General features: G+C 35.6%; 1 protein-coding gene across 4 annotated transcripts in view; it reads right to left on the minus strand.

Annotated features, from left to right (window-relative positions):
• The window catches only part of LOC150106342 (Fanconi anemia group I protein-like), a 506,449-nt gene that overhangs the window by 99,410 nt on the left and 382,663 nt on the right, over nucleotides 1-24,376 (minus strand). For all 4 annotated transcript variants that reach the window (XM_090392383.1, XM_090392381.1, XM_090392380.1 and 1 more), the window contains one exon: nucleotides 13,937-14,121. In XM_090392383.1, coding sequence (XP_090248509.1) covers nucleotides 13,937-14,121 — 185 coding nt within the window. The remainder of the gene's footprint in view (nucleotides 1-13,936; nucleotides 14,122-24,376) is intronic.

The following is a 24,376-nucleotide window of genomic DNA, read 5'->3' on the forward strand; positions in this document are numbered from 1 at the left end:
GGGGGGAGAGGAATTGACCTCTGTATGAGACACCAGATAGATGATTGATTAGTCTCATATGCTCTTAAGGTAACTTATATAACTCACCTTTCATCTACATGTAAGGTACATTTTTTTAAAATGCGATTTCCACCAATCAAAGTTTGTAAACCTATAGCACAGAGTTGTCAAACTGGTGGCCCACAGGCGACCCACAAAGCAATTTCTTGTGGCCCGCGATGCCTCAAGAAAAGATACAAAAAAAAAAAAAAAAAAAAGAAAGAAAGAAAGAAAAAAGGATGGTTGCTTTTAATAATAAAACAGAAATATCGATTTAAACATTTGATTTATTTGTTATAATATGAAATTTATAGTTACAATATGGATGCAACAACCTGCTGTAATATAATTACAATAATAAAGATTTATATCACAATTTCAATGTTAGACCCGATCCTAATCTATCATAAACTATATTTATGCTTTCATTGTTAATTTACAGCACGCTGTGGGTAGCACGCCGAAAAATTGAATTCTATTAGCTAGCAGCTGTTCAAAATTAAAGTTTTGCCTTTTCTCAATATTGTCCCAAACTAGAAAAGATTAAAGAAGAATTTGATAAGCAATTTAAAGATTTTAAACAGCAAGAAGTGTTTTGCTTTTTACAGGTCCTTTTTCCTTTAGTTTCGAAAACGCTCCTATTTGTATTCAAATGGAATTACTGATTTTCAAAATGATTCCATTCTAAAAGAGAAATACCAAGAAGTCGGTATTCCAAAAATATGCACTTATTTAATTTAAAAATATCTGGAAATAAAAAAGGTATGCAGCAAATATTCTGTTATTCTGGAAGCACCTATTTACGTGAACAATTATTTTACTACAATTAAATTACTTAAAATTACTATAACTATATTATGCAAGTATATATATATATATATATATATATATTTACCCCAAATTATTATTATTATTGGCATTAAAAAATTCCTCGAAATATAGACATTCCCCCTCCCTCAAACATAGAAGTATTTTATTTCAACACAAACACAAAAAATTTCAAACTAATAGGAGGCTCTATAAATTTTTGCAATGGTTATTAATCAGGCTTTATACATTTTTAGAGTGTATAAATATTTGATTTGGTCAAATAATATTTTAATTTCAGTTTAATTTGGTTTAAATGCTATATATTGTAATTATTCATATAATAAAAATATTCTTTATTTTCTTGAGTTGTCAAAATCATTGTACTATTATTTTATTGTCTTGTATTGATTTAGAATAAATAAAATTTTCATTATTAATTTTTCAGTTTATTTATACTCATTCTTTCACTTTCCTTTGATTCTAATTAGCAGAGTTTTTTTTTTTTTTTTGGTTTACGGAAAAGTCGCCCCTCACATTTCGCCCCCTGTAGACAATGAGTGGGCTACAAAAATGTAAATAATACACCTAATTTTTTAATAATTCTAATTTATTTTGTTTTAATAGAATAAATGTACATTATTATTGTTTAAAACTCGAAGTTGTATGCAGTGCCTCTAAGGCAGGTCGCCAAACTTCTTTGACCGTCGACCCCTTGAAGAGTTTCTTGATGTTTTTATAATTAGAAGAAACACACGTATAAACCACAGTGAAAATTATTTAATTGTAAATATTTCATCCTAAGTATACTTAGGATGAAATATTTACAATTAAATAATTTTCACTGTGGTTTATACGTGTGTTTCTTCTAATACTTAGGATGAAATATTTACAATTAAATAATTTTCACTGTGGTTTATACGTGTGTTTCTTCTAATTATGAATGCACCACAGGTTTCGCTATTTAAAAAAATTCTTGATGTTTTATCGACCCCCTCTATTTTACTATTATGTAATTATAATAGGACAAGCGAAAAAGACGTTTATGTGAGTTTTTAGATTGTTTATTTTATAGTTACAGTGTTTATTGTATGTATTACATAGTAATTATTATTATATTACTATTACTACTACTATCACTAGTAATATCACTGGTATTACTAGTGATATTAATAAACTACTGGTATTAATATCACTGGTATTACTACCAGCCCTGCTCAACTCTTCAACATATAGAAGTTTGGTTCGTGAATGAATAACGATTGAATTATAATATGTATGTTGATGAATTTTAGAACATTAACACTCACTTGTATGTCGATGGCAAAAATGAGATTGGGATCGAATACGTGTAAGTATAAGTAAATAAGCAACTGCGCACGTGTTGCCATCTAGCTCCTGCCGCACCGGCCGGGCAGGAACCACAGACATCCGTTTATTGGTAAATACGTCATTTTGGCCTACTTGATTGGCCTCCGTAACTATTTTCATGATCTTGCTCCATCTTACAGGTCTTATTCATGTCACTGAAATGATTCACTCTTAATTGCGTTGTCATCCAGGATGGAGATAATCCAAGTTAACCGAATTAAATATTACCTGTACAATGATGTCTTATATTTTTCTATCGACCCCTGAGCCCGAATCGATCCCTAACAATGTTATATCGACCACTTTGGCAATCACTGCTCTAAGGTAATCAATCACATTACGATTTTGAAAATCTTGGACTATTGTTTTGATTCTAGCAGAAATTGCAGCATACTTCTTGTCTCTTTGATTGCCTGAATTACTGGCAATTAGTTGTGTAATTTTGAAATTGTTCAGCCCTTGTTGTTGTTTCGTTAAAGAATCAATGAATCAATAAATATTTGGGAATAAATTAGCACAAGTTTCCTGAAATCCCCTGTGCCACCCCTCCACGGCGTTGTTGGTATGTTGCTGATCATTCAGTGAGCCTCTGCAATTACCGATGCAACAATTTGCTGTGGCCGTTCGTTCGTGGTTGTTGCATGTTGCCGTATTTGACCAATCAATTGCAATGCTTCTGACCTTGCAGCTTGAGCTGCATGGTTATGTTTAGTTATGACTTACACAACTGGGCCTTCCAAACCCTCTGTCCAAACACGCTGTTTGCAGGTGGAACGTTTTTCACAAACCCAGATTCCATGTTGTTCATCTACAGTTCTCTTTGAAAACATGTAAATGCGATTGTCATCATCTACCAATTTTCTTTTGCCTCTTATTGACAGAACACTTTTTTGCCATTGTACACACAGGATTAATCAATCAAGATGCAAAAATAACATGTAGATATTGCACTGCCTGTGACACTCAACTTGTTCATGCGATGCATCGCCAATAATGAGGCAGTGAAAACAGCAAACGCACGCTGTCCACTGTTCCCTATTCTCCCATGTCCGTCATTAACTACATGACTATTGCCCTAGTGGTCGAGTATGTATTCTTTCCATTGTGAAAGGATTAATGGTTCCAGTTAATACTTTCACAATGGAAAGAGAACCCTGAAGACATACAAAAGGGGAGAAATTAGTTTAAAAGGTATGTGACAATTTGTACACGAATGTAATTTTGAAAATTTGTTCGGAAAAGTTAGAGTTATCAGAAGTTCACTTCGAGTAATCGACAGAGTTTAACATTGAATCTCCAACTATGGGGTTACATTTTTGTAACCTACTCATTATCTACAGGGGGGGGGGGGATTGTGCTGGGAGAAACTTTTCCAGATCCCGTTTTTTTGACTAGAAAATTTTCCAGTTTAGCTTTATAAGTCAAAAATTTTCTAGTTTATTTATACTGATTCTTTCACTTCCCTTTGATTCTAATTGGTGCAACTTTTTTTGGTTGAAAATTTTTTGCAGCCCATTAGAGATACACTTTAATGGCTAATGGCCCAATTAAGTTTGACACTCCTGCTATAGCAGATTAGTACTGTTGGTGGTCTAAGGATTTTTTTAATTTTTTTACCCAATCTGGAAACCTAATCTGGATTTTTTTTTTTTTTTACCCAATTTTTGCTCTAGAGACCAAACGTGGAACAATTTCCATGTGGTGGTCTCACACCAAGCAATAGAATTTATCTCTCACCTAAAGACAATCACAAACATCATGGGATTTGAACCTGCAGTCTGCTGGCTGGAGAGCAGATGTGCCAACTAGGCCAGCAAAATCATCTTTAGTCAATAAAACTCTTTAAAGTTCTTTGCATCCTGAAGAGGATTCAAATTCAGGTCTTCCTGACCAAAGGCATCGATACTTAGTCAGAGGATGCACAGAACTGAAAAAAGAGTAATAGTGGAGAAGGGCAGAAGAAAAGTTATCAATTAAGGCAGGAGGGGTAAACAGTGGTTGCTTGATTGGGTCACTGGAGCATTTACAAAGTTCTGATGACTGAAATCCACCAGGATGGAAATTATGGAGTTTTTTAACTAGATGAAAGAAACAGAGTCACTCATAGTTGATTTTGTCAGATGAAAATTCTTGCTTTGAATAGTGTACCCACTAAGTAGAATGCAGATGGCTAATTCAGGAATCTTGTATTCTTTTGAGATTTGTGGTGGTAACCTACCCTGGCAGTGTATGACAATTAGTGAACAGTGCATATTGGTCTACAAGCTACAATTGATAACATAAAAGAAAACTGTTTGATTTTTTTTCTGAAGGAGCTTAGAAACAATTCTGGTAGTTAAATTTTTGAAAGAAAATGAAAATACGTGAGAATTTGATGCTCTTAAACAGCTGGAGTACTGACAATTTTATCAATCATAAATTCAGCTGTTTAAACAGAGCAAAAATTTCCTTTCTGTTCATAAAAATAAGCAGACTCAAAATGACAAAAGAAATGTTTTAATATCCTCCTATAATAACTGAACAATATAGTTTATGTCAAAGGTTGTAGCTGGATAGGCTAATATGAAGAGTACTTGTATCAGAACTAGTCAAAACCAAAAATTCACACACACACTATAACCAAAATACTAACTCTGAACTAGTTAACCATACACTATCATGTTTTCATTGTCCAAACATTTATTAAATGATAATCCTTGACTACCGAAATCAGATGGAAAGTTTCTTATAAGTAAATCTATTTCTATCAAATTCGGACATTTGGAGAAAATAATTTGAATCATGCAATTAAACTGTACTACTTCCCATTATAAATTCTTATCTCCTTTTAATCTAATAATTTTCCCACCTCTTCATGCTAAAATGACCTATAACAGTTACTGCATAAATCACTAACTATGGACTTCCTGATTCTTGGAAACTGAATCAAAGATTAAGAAAAGACAACTGCCACCCCCTTAACACTTTTTGTCAATCTCTCTCTCTCTTTTTTTTTCCCCTTCCTCTCCCCACCTTTTTTTCACCCTTTATTAGTTTCTGCGAGGACTAGTCTAAACATTTTGTTCTTCTCTTTAAGGATGAAATGTTATTAAACCTCAATAATTTAAACTTTATTAACAATTAATGGTACTACTCCTCTTTCATCAACAAAACTCCTGTCATATGTATCCAGATAAATCTACTTTTTAATGTCAATTTTCTTAATTTTGAATTTATTTAAAATATTTATTAAGTTTTAGACTTTATATTCCTTTAAAACTTTATCTTAGATCACTACTTATATGAAAGGCGACCTTGGTTTCATTGCTGAGGGCTTTGCCAAACACAGGATCAAATGCTATGGTATCATGTCAGAAGGCTTCTCAACTAGAAAGCATATAATCTTGCTACTACAACTTACTCTGCAAGACTGTGCCCAGAGGAAGTCTGAATATAGCAGTAAGAAGAGTGAAATGTGAAGGCCAAGGTTGAGCTAAATTCTATGCACTCCCTCTGTGGAAGTCATGTCCACGAATCATTAATACATGCCTATTGCTCTGTAAGTTTTTGACATCTCTGACCACAAAAGACACAACAATAAATAATAGAAACCCTGCAGTCAATCAATGCAAAAAATAACAAAAATAAACTAACAATCTATAAAAAATAAATAAAATAAAATTCCGCCGGGGGGTGGGAACTTCCACATCTACTCTACCAACATCTGATATGAAAAGATTAATGATTAATGATGTACACCACAACTTATATGCACCGAAAATTGATCTCCTTCTCCTTACTGAAACTGAACTGCCATCTTTTACAAGTACAGTTTACATTAAGCATTCTAACTACATTCTGTATAATTCCTTCCATTAGAAGAGGAAAACACGTGCATTGGTGAGCGCTGACATTCCAAGCTGGAGATTACTAAATCTTGAACCCCCCCCCCCTACACGATTTGCACTGACCAAAGATACCTTTGTCTCACTCTGTTGCTTTCATTTGCTGCCAATCTCCAAATACCAATTTCCAATTAATGGTCTCCAAATCCTGATGACGATCCAGACTTCTTTGATTATTTAGCTGTGAAAGTTGATTTCCTACAGTTCTAATTATCCAAACAGTGAGATCATCTACCTAGATGACTTCAATGAAGATAATTCCAACTGGCTGCTCTTCACTAACAAGAGAAGCTAAATTATTATCTGTTAATAATAACCTAACACAAAGTGTTTACTTACCAACAAGAATTGTATTAATCCTCCTCATTTTTCCAACATTCTGGACCTTTATTTAACCAGCTTGGTAAATTTGACTATAATCTTGTTCGTGTTGGGAAGAAAATGCTGTGGAGGGAATATAAGGAGAAAGATGACCAGCATGGTAAGGAAGGCAAAATCAGATTACAAGAATCTAGTCAAGCAGGCCAAAGGAAATCCCAAAGAGTTCTTTCATTACGTGGCAAGTAACAGGAAGAATGGCTATGGAAGATTAACCTTATTGACTGTTGATGAGGTGACAGAAGCAGATAAAACAGTTGAGTCACTAAGTGTCCTCTTTGCAAGGATATATCATCCAAGTGAGGTTATTGCTGTGACATATGTGACAATGACTGACTGACTGACGTGGGATGTGAATCAGGTTTTGTGAGAATGTGCAAGGGAACTGGAAATGACTCTGACTAGGCTCATCTTTCCACTCCCTTGGAACTGGTAGAGTTCCAAGGGAGTGGAAAGAGGGCAAAATAATTCCTTTGCATAAGGAAGGTTCTAAGACTGTAGTAGCAAATGTTTTAGCAATTAGCTAGAGGGACCAGAACAAGAGGTTATTCCTTCAGCTACTGGCTGACGCGGCATGTTAGTTTTGAGTATTTTTGGTAGATCGTATTTTATTTCTTGGGATGCATGTGTAGTATGTGTAGTAGAGTAATAGTTTTTTTAACATTGTCTCATGGCCAGCAAAACATAAGACTTAAATAACTCTGCAGTTTTTTTTCAATGCATTAAATGGGTTATATTTGATCAGTTCACAAATGCTGTTAGGAGATTAACTGGTTCGTTTTTTTTTTTGTATAAGACATACTGTTAAAAAAAGCAGCAGCAATATTTTGTTTACTGTTTTAGTAATCATAATATTTGGGTTTACTTTTAATGATTTAACAGCTGCAATTATGCTCTGTGGAGGTTGATAGTTATGTTTTGGTATTGTTTAAAATGTTAGAAGCTTCTAATAACTAATATTTAAGGAATTGACAGCGTATACTGGAAATATAGATTAAATAAACTTTAATATACACTTTCCGATATTTCGGCGAACGTTACGTTGCCATCTTCTTGGGAACTTACTAAAAAGACACGTGCACACAAGTACTAATACAACAAATGAGACTGAGGCTAGGACGCTAGCGTTTTCCTAAAGTCCTGATGGTGCCCCCTGGCGGGCTATATTGATAGTTCTTGGCCTTTGGGCTGAAGTTCTTTTGATAAAAGTTTCCCAAATTTGGGGCAGTTTCATGCATCCAAATTTGTTGAGGTTTGGCATGTTCCTAAGGGCCGAGGCTGATTCCATGAATAGTCTTTCATACTTGAACTTGCTGCGGTGTATTACTGTGGCTTTCTTCCATCTTATTCTGTGGCGAGTATCCAGAGCGTGGTCTGCAAGCCCAGAGTGGCTGTACTGGTGAAATCGGATGTAATCCTTGTGTTCTGAGATTCTGATATTTGCTGTCCTGCCTGTTTGGCCAAAGTAGGACAGTTTACAGCTGCAAGGGACCTGGTATACACCAGGTAGGTCTAGGGGAAGTGGTTGGTCTTTGGTGGAGCGGATAAGGGATGCCAGTTTTCTATGTGGTCTGTAACAAGTGGTCAAGTCATGTTTTTTTAAGATTTTATTGATTTTTTCTGAGGTGCCTCTGATGTAGGGAATAGTGATGGATTTAGAGTAATCTTTTTTGTGAAGGGGAGGGGGTGGTGGGTTGTGGATAACTGGGTTAAGTATTTTTTGGATTTTTTGGAGGGGGTAGCCGTTGGCTGAGAAAGTGTCACGGATGTGATTTAGTTCAGTGGTTAGGGCTTGATTATTAGAACAGATTATTTTTGCCCTGTTGAATAATGTTTTAATAACTCAATATTGTTGTGAGGGGGGGTGGTGGGATTGTTGGTGAATGTATCTGCCTGTATGGGTGGGTTTTCTATAAACTGAGAAAACCAAGGTTCCATCAGGTTGGCGGGTGACTAGTGTGTCTAGGAAGGGGAGGTTATTGTTTTCCTCTTTTTCCAGGGTGAATTTGATTCTAGGGTGTTGGTTGTTCAAGTGTGTTAGGAAGGAGAGGAGTGAATCCGGGCCATGTGGCCAAATAGCGAAAACATCATCAACATAGCGAAGCCATATGGTAGGTTTTTGTGGGGCTGAGTTTAAGGTTTTCTCTTCAAACATCTCCATGAAGAAGTTGGCCAAGGGTGGGGAAAGTGGTGAACCCATGGCTGTCCCCTCTATCTGTTTGTAGAATTTTTCCTGCCAAACGAAATAGCCTGAGTTCATTGTAAACTGAAATAGGGCTGAGATATCGGGAGGAAATTTAGCTTGGATTAGCTCTAAGGTTTCTTTGAGAGGGACATTCGTGAATAGGGAGGAGACATCAAAACTGACCATTATGTCATTGTGTTGGAGTGTAAGGTTTCCTATACTGGCTTTGAAGTGGGCTGAGTTTTTTATGTGTGATGGTGTATTGCCAGTATAGTGTGAGAGCGCTTTGGCTAAATGCTTGGCTAGTTTGTAAGTGGGGGAATCAATGCCATCCACTATGGGACGTAATGGCACATTTTCTTTGTGTATTTTTGGGAGCCCATATATGCGGGGGGGTCTAGAGTTATAGGGTTTTAGTCTGCTAGTAATCTCCACAGGCCAAAAAGTGACCTTCTTAAGGAGCCTATGGAGTTTTCTAATTTGTGAGTTGGTGGGATTGTAATTAATGGGGAGGTAAGTGGAACGATCTAATAATAAAGCTTTGAGCTTACCTGTGTAATCTTTAAGATTAAGTACCACAGTGGCGTTTCCCTTATCCGCTTTGGTGATCACTATATTTTTGTTTCTTTTCAATTCTTGTAGTGCCTTGTATTCACTACTGGGTATGTTGGATTTTGGAGGTTTTGCTTTGTTGAGAACACAGGCTACATCCAATCTGATATCGTTGGCGATGTGGTTGGGCAGTTGGCGAATCCAAAGCGGATAAGGGAAACGCCACTGTGGTACTTAATCTTAAAGATTACACAGGTAAGCTCAAAGCTTTATTATTAGATCGTTCCACTTACCTCCCCATTAATTACAATCCCACCAACTCACAAATTAGAAAACTCCATAGGCTCCTTAAGAAGGTCACTTCTTGGCCTGTGGAGATTACTAACAGACTAAAACCCTATAACTCTAGACCCCCCCGCATATATGGGCTCCCAAAAATACACAAAGAAAATGTGCCATTACGTCCCATAGTGGATGGCATTGATTCCCCCACTTACAAACTAGCCAAGCATTTAGCCAAAGCGCTCTCACACTATACTGGCAATACACCATCACACATAAAAAACTCAGCCCACTTCAAAGCCAGTATAGGAAACCTTACACTCCAACACAATGACATAATGGTCAGTTTTGATGTCTCCTCCCTATTCACGAATGTCCCTCTCAAAGAAACCTTAGAGCTAATCCAAGCTAAATTTCCTCCCGATATCTCAGCCCTATTTCAGTTTACAATGAACTCAGGCTATTTCGTTTGGCAGGAAAAATTCTACAAACAGATAGAGGGGACAGCCATGGGTTCACCACTTTCCCCACCCTTGGCCAACTTCTTCATGGAGATGTTTGAAGAGAAAGCCTTAAACTCAGCACCACAAAAACCTACCATATGGCTTCGCTATGTTGATGATGTTTTCGCTATTTGGCCACATGGCCCGGATTCACTCCTCTCCTTCCTAACACACTTGAACAACCAACACCCTAGAATCAAATTCACCCTGGAAAAAGAGGAAAACAATAACTCCCCTTCCTAGACACACTAGTCACCCGCCAACCTGATGGAACCTTGGTTTTCTCAGTTTATAGAAAACCCACCCATACAGGCAGATACATTCACCAACAATCCCACCACCCCCCCTCACAACAATATGGAGTTATTAAAACATTATTCAACAGGGCAAAAATAATCTGTTCTAATAATCAAGCCCTAACCACTGAACTAAATCACATCCGTGACACTTTCTCAGCCAACGGCTACCCCCTCCAAAAAATCCAAAAATACTTAACCCAATTATCCACAACCCACCACCCCCTTCCCTTCACAAAAAAGATTACTCTAAATCCATCACTATTCCCTACATCAGAGGCACCTCAGAAAAAATCAATAAAATCTTAAAAAAACATGACTTGACCACTTGTTACAGACCACATAGAAAACTGGCATCCCTTATCCGCTCCACCAAAGACCAACCACTTCCCCTAGACCTACCTGGTGTATACCAGGTCCCTTGCAGCTGTAAACTGTCCTACTTTGGCCAAACAGGCAGGACAGCAAATATCAGAATCTCAGAACACAAGGATTACATCCGATTTCACCAGTACAGCCACTCTGGGCTTGCAGACCACGCTCTGGATACTCGCCACAGAATAAGATGGAAGAAAGCCACAGTAATACACCGCAGCAAGTTCAAGTATGAAAGACTATTCATGGAATCAGCCTCGGCCCTTAGGAACATGCCAAACCTCAACAAATTTGGATGCATGAAACTGCCCCAAATTTGGGAAACTTTTATCAAAAGAACTTCAGCCCAAAGGCCAAGAACTATCAATATAGCCCGCCAGGGGGCACCATCAGGACTTTAGGAAAACGCTAGCGTCCTAGCCTCAGTCTCATTTGTTGTATTAGTACTTGTGTGCACGTGTCTTTTTAGTAAGTTCCCAAGAAGATGGCAACGTAACGTTCGCCGAAATATCGGAAAGTGTATATTAAAGTTTATTTAATCTATATTTCCAGTATACGCTGTCAATTCCTTAAATATTAGTTATTATGTCTAACCAGCGTATAAGCCTCTCAACAAGAATTAGAAGCTTCTAATTATACTTTTTCAGTTATATTATTTGGGATGGATTTTGAGCTTCTTTCAAAATAGTATGTAAAATCAATTCATTAACTGTTCTTGGAGCTCACTACTTAAAAAGGTCCAAACTGTGAGCCATTATTAAGTAGTGAGAATTCAATTACTGAGATATGGATGAACAGTTTGAAGGCATGGATCTTCTATTATTATTATTCAGGCCTCCATGGACTCAAAAGACTCATCGTGGGAGGTCCTTCCTAAGAAACACAAAGTCTATCAGGACTCATCGAGGGGAGGTCCCCCCCCCCCCCCCGAGAAACACAAAGTCTATCATTCCACTCTTTAAACTCAATGACCGTTCTCGCTCTCACTACTCCATCAGGCAATGCATTCCATGGTTCAACCACCCTCCATGCAAAGAAACCACTCCTCACCCTCTTGCAAACAGTTTCCTTTCGTAACTTCTGGGGATGGCCTCTTGTCATCATTCCTTCCCGCTGTTCAACCAAGCAAAAGAACTCCCCAGTGTCAACCCTGTAACCACCTCTCAACAGTTCAAAATTCTCAATCATATCACCTCTCCTTCTTCTATCCACCAAACTCTGCAGTCCACATTCCCTCAGCCAATCCTCATAACTGCTCATTGTTAATTTCTTAGATTAGAGCAATGGCAATATTCTGAAACAGACAACCTACAAATACATCCATTGAATACTCCATCACCAGTGAGTGAATCCAGAAGCAGCTGTAAGCAAGCACTATGAGGAGAAACCAAATCACTTGGAGTTAATGTCTAACCTATCTGGCCACAGCATTAACACTGGTAAACTCTCAAATATCAATACATCTAACATTTTAAACACTAAATTAATAATCAATGATTAATAATTAATATCTTCAGTAACTAACACGCTTAACAAAATTTATTAAGTACCCATAATTTACTGTATTGGACACCCAGTGCAGTTACCTCAGCTATAAAATGTGTACAAATTTTTTTGGGAGAGACTAACAAGGTCACTTTTTAAGTACATTATGGATGTCATATGAATTTTTCACAAATACTGTTTTCTTTTGGGGTCTATCCTCTACTCTGGTTTTATGGGAAATCAAGGAATGGAGTAAAGGTATTTATACAACAGGTGGCTTTGAGGAGACATTCTCATAATTCGTTTTTTTTTTATTTTTTTATTTTAATTAATTCAAAGATGATAATTCTCTGAGGGCTTTGGATTACTCATATTCACTACACTCTCAAATAATATTAATTTCTTTATAGCACTGCCTTGCAGTCTTATGGAACATGTTCTGACTCTTTCATGCAAAGTTAGAATATAAGATTTAAAAAACATAACACCAGAACATACGAGAGTGATCTGAAAAGTTCTCGGCCTTGACCATAGATAGCAACACTATTGGCAAGAGATCGTTTTTCTAAGTTGGTACATCTGTCATAAGCATCCATGTGAAATTGCAAGTCATTCTATCAAGTAGTTTGTTTTATACAGCTGTCTGAAGCAAAAATATTGTCTGTATCCCTTGAAATGGATAAAATTGAGTATTGTGCGGTTATAAAATTCTTTGTAAAAGAAGGTTTAATGCCAAAAGAAATTCATTCCAAGTTCATAAAAGTTTATGGGCACTCTTCTGCTTCGTTTTCGACAATTCAGAAATGGGCTGCTGAGTTTAAACGTGGTCGTACCAGCCTTGAAGATGATCCACGTGAAGGACATCTAAAAAGTGTAACACCACCAGAAATCATTGATCAAGTGCATGATACGGTATTGGATGAATGATGAGTCAAAGCGTGCAAAATTGTTAAGACAATAGGCATTTCAAAAGAACGTGTAGAATATATTTGGCATGAAAAATTGCATATGAAAAGCTTTATGCAAGATGGGTGCTGCACTTGTTCAGAGTAGATCAAAAACACACTTGCATAAAAATCTCTGAACAGTGCTTGGAGCGTTTTAACAAGAATAAAACTGATTTTGTGTGTCGATTTATTACTATGAATGAGACTTGGATTCACCATTACACACCAGAATCCAAACAGTAATCAAAACAATGAACAGAGCTGGTTGTTCAGCGCCAAAGAAGACAAAGTCAGTTTCATCAGCAGGAAAGGTCATGACATTGGTGTTTTGGGATGCTAAAGGCATTTATTTTATTAATTATCTTGAAATGGGTAAAACAATAATCGGAGAATATTATTCCAATCTTTTAACCAGACTAGAAGAAAAAAATCATCTTTCATCAGGACAATGCACCTGCCCACAAAAGTGTTTTGGCAATGGAAAAATTAAGGGATCTTAATTTTTCCTTAATCTGCACTATGAATTGTTGGAACACCCACCCTATTCCCCAGATTTGGCTCCCTCTGACTTCTATCTCTTCCTCACTGGTAAGCGGTTTTCTTCGAATCCAGGTGATTGCAGCTGTAGAGGGGTATTTTGTAGATCTTACTGAGAACCACTACAGGGATGGGATAATGGCGTTGAAGCATCACTGGAATAAATGTATTAGTCTTAAGGGAGATTATGTTGGAAAATAAAAATAATTTTGAAATTATAAATTCATTTTTTCATTGTTAGAATGAGTACTTTTCTGACTACCCTCGTATTAGATTACTCATAAGAAACACTTACATATTTTGTAAAGGAAGTAAATGTGTTATAAACTCGTGCCAATAACTTCAGTAAGAGCTCAATAACAGGACCAAATGGCAAGGCTGTTTGCATAAGTTCATGAAGGGCTGTTATGAGATGGCCAAGTCTCGAACACACGTTACGCTCTTTTTGTTCTCTGCCTGACATGTGCATAACTTCATCAGCTATAGAATGAGATTATATACACGTTTCTTCATTAAATTGCATTTTTATTAATGCAAATAAATGTTTATAGTACATTTGAACATTATAAATAAAAATAAGCATTCTTACATTTTCCCAGACTTATATTAACAAGTAATACTAGGCATACACTGATCAAATTCAGCTATGTACAAAATATGAAACAGGCTATCAACCCTATTAACACAAACATTGCAAGGAAGCATTGTGCAAATTTCCACTCAAGTGATTCAAAAGGATTAAGCCTCACATGGAATAATATACTTTACCCTTTGAATGCAATAATGACAACTGATGTAAACATATTTGTATCATATGTATAATGCATTCAATTCATTTTTCAATACCAAAAAGTAAATTACATTGCGTCTGGTTTGTTAATTATTTTAATGTGAGATATCATTATCATCAATTTCCTGCACACTTCTTCAGGATACATATGCATCCTTAAAGGGTGTACAGGATATTTTCACAGTACTTCATTCCATTATTACTAATGTCCTGTCAATTTTTTTCCAAATTATTCTAACAAGTGTAATAACTCCAATACAATGACAGTAATAGAATACACATTACCATTATATGTTTCTGTCTTCTATAGAACTAACTGAGTCACTCAACCTAGATCTTGGTCTTTTCTGAATCTTCTTCCTGACAAGTAGATGTTTTGTTGACCTTTCTTCCTCATTCTGTTGTAACCATATCACTTTAGATCAGACTTGCTCATACATACTTGAATGCTAAAAATGTCAAATTATTCCTAATATCTTCATTTTTAATAAGATTATGCCACTGATACCAAATGTTCACTTCACTAATTCTCTGAACTCTCTTATCTCTGGTCTCCAGTATTTTATCAACTATAACATTTCTAACCCAACTCTCTGTTCAAAAAGTTAAAAATTGGTTTGACCAATGTCCTGCATACTGCTATTTCAGTGTTTTGACTGGTTTCTCTCTTATTCTATATAAACTTATTTAAATGTTCCCCACCTCATTACCATCTCTGCATATGCTACCATTTAACTCCATATTTAATTTAGTTTCGTTTATGTATTTATTTTTTAATACATAAACGCAAGAGATCCACAAGACCTATAGCATAACAATGCTGCTTACCACAAATGACATTCACTACAGCCTTCAGTTGTAGTCATTGAGGAAATCAGTATGGGAAAGGGTATTCAAAAGAATAGAAGTGCAGGAAATGAAGGCAATGGTGAGAAGTTGGCTCAATGAGTTTTAACTATATATGGGTGCTGACCAGCTGCTGCTCATGTTTGCTTTTGAGTACAGGAAAGTAGAAAAATAGTGGTGGCCAGTTATATAGGAAAACAACTTTAGAGAGTCAGTGAGGATGGACCATCAATTAAATAAATTTTCACTTCTCTAAACAATCGAGCATTCTGAGAAAAGTTTTGGGTGCACCACTCCAAATGTGAAAATAGTATTCTAAGGTTGGGAAGAACTGAGCTTTATAAGGTGTCAGGAGTTGAGCAGAAGAGAAGCACTGCTTGAAATGAAAAATAATACCAAGCTTTTTATGGAGGCTCAAAAGGGTATGGAACTAAGCACTTGAGTAGGAGATTAGATGCAAGAGTTAACCCAAGGTGATAAAACTGAAGCAAGATAAATATCATCAAAAATGAAGGAAAGAATGGCAGGGTAACTGCATTTTCATGATTATCCTCACCTCACTTGAGAATTGCAAGATCAGTTTAAAACACTAATTACAGATCTTGAAGCATGAGTTACCTGGGCACTACAAGGTTCTGAAAATGAAAAGGAGAAGGGGAGAATAGACTATTTTCCATTTTCACTACACATTGTGTGCCTAAATAGCTAAATATTTTACATTTTCTATAGGTTCAACATTGAGAATAGAGTTTTTCTATGTTCCTGTAATTGTCATAATTCATCATCATCATCAAATTCCTGTCATGTACCCTCAAGGGGTGTACAGGATATGATAGTACTACATGAAAAATTTACAACATTACTAACTTACTATCTACAATTTTCCTCCAAATCAGTCTGTTACTTGTCAAGACTCCAACATTATCAGATCTTATATTTCTATCATCTAAAGCACTTTGTACCGTATCAATCCACCTATATCTTGGTCTTCCTCTGGGTCGTTTTGCTGCCAACCTGGCATAGAACACTCGTTTTGCTAATCTTTCTTCACCCATTCTGTTTAAGTGACCATACCACCTGAGATTAGCTCTGCTAACACATTCCTGGATGTTGACAATGTCAAGTTCTTTCCTAATATCCTCGTTTTTAATATGATATTGCCATTGATGCCATCTGTTCACGCCTATAATCTTTCTCAGGACTCTCATATCTGCAGTCTCTAATCTTTGGTCAAGTCATTTACTTCTGACCCACCTCTCAGATCCATAAGTTAAAACTGGTTTGAACACTGTCTTGTATACAGCTAATTTAGTGTTCCGACTAATTTCTCTCTTATTCCATATGAATTTATTCAATTGACTTCCTACCATACCAAACCAGCTTTGCTGATTCTGTTGTCTATTTCTACATTTAATTTACTATTTTCAGTAAAAATCGTGCCTAAGTAGCTGAAATGTTTCACTTGATCCACAGGTTCTCCATTCACAACACAGTTGACATTTTCAATGATTCTGCCAATTTTCATTGTCTTTGTCTTTTTATTGCTGACTTCATACCATATCTATTACAACAGCTATTCAATTTAGTCAGAGAATCTTGCAGACGTGTAGCGGATTTATTTAGAAGTATAACATCATCCACATAAAGTAAAGAGCTGACATTAACATCTCCAATTTTATATCATGTTTAATACCACTTTCCTTCATAATGTAATCCATATAGATAATGAATAACAGAGGGGATAATGTACATCCTTGTCTCACACCAGATTTAACATTAAACCATCTTCCTGTACTACCTTCAATTCTAACTGCTGACTGACAACTCAAATAAAGACTAAGTATTGCTTGATATAATGTCCGATTGACACCATATAACTGCAGCGTATTGAATAGCTTCTCTCTTGGCACCTTGTCATATGCCTTTTCCAAATCGACAAAACTTAAATACAGATCTTTGTTATATTCCCATGCATTCTCGACTATTTATCGTAAAGTGAAGATCTGATCCTGACAGCCTCTATTTGGCCTGAATCCAGCTTGTTCTTCACCAAGCTTTTCTTCCATAATTCTTCTCGACCGTTTCTCAAGTATACTTGCATATATCTTACCAGGAAACTCAGTAGGGAAATACCTCTGTAATTCTCACATTCAGTTTTATTTCCTTTTTATATATGGGTACTATGAGAGCTCTACTCCAATCATCGGGAATTCGTCCCTCTGTCCAGGCTTTCTGAACAATGCAGTGCAGCCACTGTAAGACTCTTATACCACCATACTTCAGCATTTCTGGTCGAATATCATCTACTCCTGCTGCCTTTCCACATTTCAAGCCTTTGGTGGCTTTTTCTACTTCAAGTATGGATATGAACTCCTGACTGCATGCCTGGTCAGTGTTTTTTACCACTGTGCTGTCATCACTGCTTGTTTCATTCAGAAGTTTTTCAAAGTAATTACTCCATACTTCAAGTATATCTTTTTCTCCCATTTTTATGTCACCTTTATCATCTCTAACTCCTTTTACAGCAATCTTTCCTCCATTCCTAGGCTTCTTCAACAACCTCCAGAATATTTTGCCACCTTCTTGATATTTATTTTCTATATTCTTGCCAAAGTTCTCCCATGACTTTTGTTTAGCTAGTTTTACACAGTGTTTAGCATTTGTCTCTGTATTCTCTAAGAGCACAAGCTGAGTTATTTGATAGGAACTTTTGATATGCTTTCTTCTTTTCCTTCACTGCCTTTTTATGCCAAATATGTTATGGCTATTATTCAATTCAGTTAAAGAATTCTGGAAATGACAAAGGATTTGTTTAAGAGTAGTTCATCAGCATAAAGCAAAGAGCTAAGTTTGACATTTCTGATTCTGATATCAGATTTCATGCCACTTTCTTGATATAATGCCTACAGATGACGAACTAGAGCAGAGACAGAGGGTATCCTTGTCTCATGACTGATATTAGTTCAAACACAACCCTCTCTACTTTCTTCATCTTCCTTCATTTCCAACTGCTGACTTAAAAACTTAAATATAGACATAGCTAAGTATTGCTTTGTATGATGTTATGTTTACTCCATATAACAGGGGGGTGTTCAACCAGTCAATCGCGTAGTGATTTTTGGTCGATCTCTTGTGTATTCCTCCTTACTTACAAATTTCATTAAAACTGAAAACATAATATTTTATTTATCATTATTTTGTATTATTTTTCATTCGTTTTAAGTGTATTGCTATTATTTATTTATTTTTCGTTAAAATTGTCAAATCAGAAATTTTCTTTTAAGTCTAGGTAAATGAATTAATTTAGATCAGTGGAAGTCAAACAGCGAGCTGAGTGAATATGATTATAAGCAAAGTTTAAAAACTCGTTTGTAGCTTAAATATTAAATATTCCAAAGCACATTACATCGATTTTTTTACTTAGGTTAATTCCTGTGTGAATATTTAAAAAAAATAAACTTTGTTTGTCTTGGTATAGTTTGTATTAGATGTTTTTGTAAATAACTCTTTTGAAGCTAACTGTACATACTGCTTTAATAACAATATGTTAGAGTCTTAAAAACCAAAGCAATGTTTTTGTCGCCGAAGCTGTACATGGCAGCATTAGAAAGATTTTTATTGAAACTTGTATGTATGAGAAAGGCTTGCAGGTAAGTGTAAACATCTCCGAAGTCAGTCAAAAAGAGTACAAACAACTTTCCGATGACCGGCAACTTACAATCAAAAGAAAGCAGAGGAGAACAAAAGGCATACCAAACTTGAAAATTAAGATGAAAGACTCATACCGATTCTTTGGGGGTTGCCAAACTTCATGCGAGGTCTCAGAGGAGGTCTAATAAAAAGGGACTGAAGCAAGCAGAAGGGGGTCCCGGTTCCAGAATTGCTGTCAGAGAGAGAGAGGAGGGAGCCCGGTCCAGAGTCGCCATCAGAGAGACTGCCCGGATCCACATTGCTTGAGAGAGAAGTTTCCCGCTTCCAGAAACGAGCTTCTCGGTTCAAGACGTTGTCAGAGAGAGACTACTTCTAGGCTGCAGACAAGGTTTCAAATTGCTGAAAGGAAGAGTTCCAATTGCCGGAGAAAAGTTTCCAGGCCAGGTTAATGTCAGACATTCACCAGTGTGTTACGTTTTCATTACAATTTGATGAATCAAACGACTTCACTGATATTGCTCAGTTAATGGTATTTCAAGATTATTCAAGTAAAGAAGAACTTTTGAAAATTATACCATTATTGGGAAGGACTAGGGAAGAAGACATTTTTTCGCCACTTGATGAATTTGTGAAACTGTGTTGTTTCGCTTTTTAAACTTGTGTCTAATACTACTGATGGTGCTCCAGCAATGATAGGTAATAAATCAGGCTTCATTTCATTATGTAAAAACGAAGACAAATATCCAGATTTTTTAACATACCACTGTATTATTCACCAACAAGTACTATGTAGTAAAAGATTAAACACAAAAGATGTTTAGGATATTACGTTTAAAATTGTAAATTCTGTTCAAGGAAAAGCCCTACAACGCCGGTTATTTAAATTATAGGCAGATGATGATAGGGAATTTCTGTTGTACAATAATGTTCGCTGGCTCAGCAGAAGTCAATTTTTAGAAAGATTTCTTGTATTAATTAACAATATAAAAAATTTTCTTGATGAAAAAGGAGATATTTATCCACAATTGAGTGATAAAAGATGGTTGTTCACTTATCATTTTTAGTAGATTTCTGTACGAAATTAAGCAATTTAAATTTAGAGTTACAAGGTAGAGATAAAAATTTAATTGACATGTTAAGTTCAATTAAAACTTTCCAACAATACTTACTTTTATTAAAGAAAAATATAAACGACAGCAAATTTAGACATCTCCCATATTTATTAAAATTTTATTTATTATTAATATTTATTTATTAATACAGCCAACAATCTGTATTTGGCCTAAACCTAGTTGTTCTTCAAATTTTTTTTCCATAAATTCTATTTTGCAGGTAAATCTAACTTGGAATGCTTACTGGAGAAATTTCTCTGTAATCTTCCATTAAGTTTTATATCCCTTTGTATAGATGAAAAGCATGAGAGCTCTACTCCATCCATCCAGAATTTGACCTTCTGAAGTATGAAGTGAGCCGCTGACAAACTTTTATATCTTCACACCTGAGGCATTTCTGTTTGAATGTTGTTTAACTCCAGTACTCTTCCCCTTTTTTCATTCTTCTGATAGCCTTTTCTACTCAAGTCCTGATATATCCTGACTGCATTCCTGTTGAATGCTTTCTACCACTCTCCTCTCACTGTTTGTTTCATTTAATAGTCTTTCAAAGTAATACAATATACAGGCTTTTAAATTAAATATAAACAAGTTAATCCTTTCCCAATCCACTACTCATGCATAGTACTAAAATACTATAGGTTGATTAATCAACTTTTTGTGTATGGGCTCAACATAAAAATTACTTTAGTATCCAAATATCTTTATTTTCAGTTTTCATTTCATCTTTGTCATCTAATTTCCATTTCTAATTTTTTTTTTTTTTTTTTGTAAGATGCTTAAGAGTCAAAACTGTAAAGGCTATGGGGAGGAAACCTCCCCATAGCCTTTTTAAGGAATGCAGAGAACTGACTGGACCTTCTTACCTAGTGTCCAATCATCACTTCATGTGGTGCACCCTTTTAGGTATCTACCATGATACTGAATGAACGACAACGGGCTAGAAATTTCGGATTTAGCCAACCTAACTCTCTTTTTACTGGCTTAAACCACAATGTAAAATGATGGTACAACAGGACAGAATTTCTTAACAGCTAGGCGGCAGCACAGTTAACAACACTCCCTTTGCTTTTCTCAGGGCACCAGGGCAAACAACACAAAGGGTGCTACTGGAACAAACCTCAGAGCACATCCCAACTCAACATCAATAGAGTTCAAGATTGGTACTATCAACATAAGAAGCATCAATGGAAAACAAATAGAACTAACAGAAGAATTGGATAAGTACCAGATCAACATAATAAGTGTGACAAAAACAGGGAAGACAAAGGTGAGATCTCTCTAAGAGACGAATACAAAATGTTATATTCAAGCAATAACAATCAGGAAAAGTGGGAGCATCTATAGTATTGAACACTAAATATGAGGATAATCTTCTTGGATGGGAAGCAATATCAAGTAGAGTGATGTAAGCAATATTGGAATGGGGATCTGGACAATGAGACATTTCTATTTATGGTCCCACAGAAGGTTCCACCAAGGAAGAAACGGAGGAAATTTTTGAGATATTAGAGAAGGCAGCACAATGAAAAAGGAAAAGCTGGTCCGTGTTGCAGATCTAAACGGCAGAGAAGGAAATTATTACCAGACATACAGAAATGTTTTGGGAAAATTTGGAGAAAAGCAAAAAAGCTAATAATAATGTAAATGCTTGCTGGATTTTTGTTCAGGACATGGATTAGTTATTACCAACACCATTTTCCATCATAAAAATGTGCACAAATTTACATGGAGAGAATATGCAAGAAATAAGAAAAGTAATAAAAATAACTAACACTGGATTTATTGGTTGTAAATAATCGATAATACTAGCTACCTACTATTTTTGCCACATAAACTAGTGGCTTCATGTGGGTTTGGATGAATATACAAATATAAATAAATAACAAGCTCTGATTATGAATCAATAAATTACTAAAAAATATCGAATGCATAATAACCGTTACACAAGTACAATAGAAACACATAGAGCATGAATGCTGGCACATGGTCAGTCATTGTTCAGCAGGTGTGTCCAGTAGTTAGCAAAGAAATTAAACTGCGATGTGTTTAGAGATTTGATGAGCAAATTCCAAATGTCACACAGAATCATCCCTTGGTTTCTGTTTATATGCTCATACATAGCATATGTACGAGCATATAGAGAAAAGCATAACTGTTATGCTCAACCAAGGACCACAAATATAAATAAATAACAAGCTCTGATTATGAATCAATAAATTACTAAAAAATATTGAATGCATAATAACCGTTACACAAGTACAATAGAAACACATAGAGCATGAATGCTGGCACATGGTCAGTCATTGTTCAGCAGGTGTGTGTCCAGTAGTTAGCAAAGAAATTAAACTGCGATGTGTTTAGAGATTTGATGAGCAAATTCCAAATGTCACACAGAATCATCCCTTGGTTTCTGTTTAGGGTAGCTTGTGAGTGGATTATCAATGTAGCCTCTTTTATGTTGCGAGAGTTCTAGTCTTCTTCTATGTATGACATGGAGCTCTTAGCCCATTCAATGTTGTGGTGAGTATTGGAAAAATGGAATGCCAATGCTGAACTGTCCTGCATTGATGTCTCCAATATTCCTTGTCTCATTTCTAAACTTCTCGAAGTTTGTCCTATGTAATTAAGGCCACAAGAACATGGGATATTGTGAACTCTACGATGTTTGTTGAAAGAGTTGTGGTCCTTGGTTGAGCATAACAGTTATGCTTTTCTCTATATGCTCGTACATATGCTATGTATGAGCATATAGAGGAACAAATTGTGAATCTGATCATATGTTGGTGTTGGATCTTGAATGAAAAGATTTCCTTAAAGAAATAATTTATTCAGGATTCAACAAATTTTAGCTAAAGAACAACAAAAATGCTTGTACATAGGTAAAGATACAAACTGTTTAATGAATCATATGCTAGTACTATTTTATGTAATATTGCTTACAGGTAAACGAAGTCATAATTTTTTGTGAGAATTTATATTCGAAAAGGTATTCTTTGTAAGATATATGTTAAGGCATGTAACAGAAGTTCAAAGTCCACTAACAAAAACCTCGGGTGAATTGCATAGCCTACGGCAAATTGTTTATGTGCAGAACGGCACGCGCTCAATGTTTTCCAGGAAGATGCGGCACGCGCACGGAGTTCTCTAGGAAGACACGAATAGAATATACGACACGTGCGCAAAAGAGACTGCCGATGGTAGAGGGTATAAAAGTGGTTTGCCCCCCCCCCCCCCTCGAGAGGCTTTTTCTTCTTGAGGTCTGTAGTCTACTAGGGATTTTCTTGTGAATTCGGGGTGAGTTCGAGTTTGGGATCGTATCGATAGTGTGTAGCTATTCACTGCCATTGGTTCGTGATGTCATATGGAAGAAACAGATTAGGAGGTATTGCCTGATTAGGAGGTAACTCCAGACCGTTATTGCTGAGGATCGGACTCTATTCAGAAGTCTACCCTTTGTTAATTTATTTAATATACTTAATCATTCTAAGAATTGGCCAATTGTGTGGATAGATTTAACTGTAGATAAGAGAGAACAGAGTTCCAACAGTCTCATGTGTATAGACCATAGAAATATATAGTTAAAGTAATAACACTACACAGTGATAATTTAAGACTAATATAATAGGAGAGCCACGATAAAGTATAAAATAAAGAATTGTCACGACATAACATTGGTTGAAATTAAATTTATATATAGAATATCAAAGTTGACCAAAAGAAAACTGAAAAGATAAAGAAATGGAACACTGAAGCATTCCAAAATAGAGAAATAACTGATAAATATCAGAAGAAAAGATAATATTAAAACAATAGAAAAAGGAAAGAATATATTAAAAATATGGGATTTAATCCAACAAACAATCATAAATGCAGTTGAAGAAATAGGATAATATAAGAAAAATAGAAATGAATGGTTTGATGAAGAATGTAAGGAAATAATTGAATTGAAAAACAAAGCAAGGAAAAATTATTTACAAAGGAACACAAGAAATATTGGAGAAGAATATGAAAAGAAAAGAAAGCAGGCAAATAAAATTTGTAAAAAGAAAAAGAAAGAATTGGTGGAGAAGAGAGTGGAACACATAGTGGAGTACAATGAGAAAAGAGAAACTAGAAAATTCTATAAAGAATTAAAACAGTTGATACATAAATGATAGGATCTAAGGATAAACAAGGTGAAGTATTAACTGAGAAAGAATTAGTTAAAGAAAGATGGAAGGAATATTTTAAGGAATTATTTATGATGACAGCAAAAGAAAATAAGGAACACGAAGATTAAAATAATTGTAGAAATATAGAAGAAAGAATTCAAGAACCAACCTATAAAGAAATA

This window comes from Typopeltis vanoorti, chromosome 5, assembly GCF_054136105.1.
Source record: "Typopeltis vanoorti isolate ZY-2024b chromosome 5, IOZ_Tvanoo_1.0, whole genome shotgun sequence".
In the NCBI taxonomy this organism is placed as follows: Eukaryota; Metazoa; Arthropoda; class Arachnida; order Uropygi; family Thelyphonidae; genus Typopeltis; species Typopeltis vanoorti.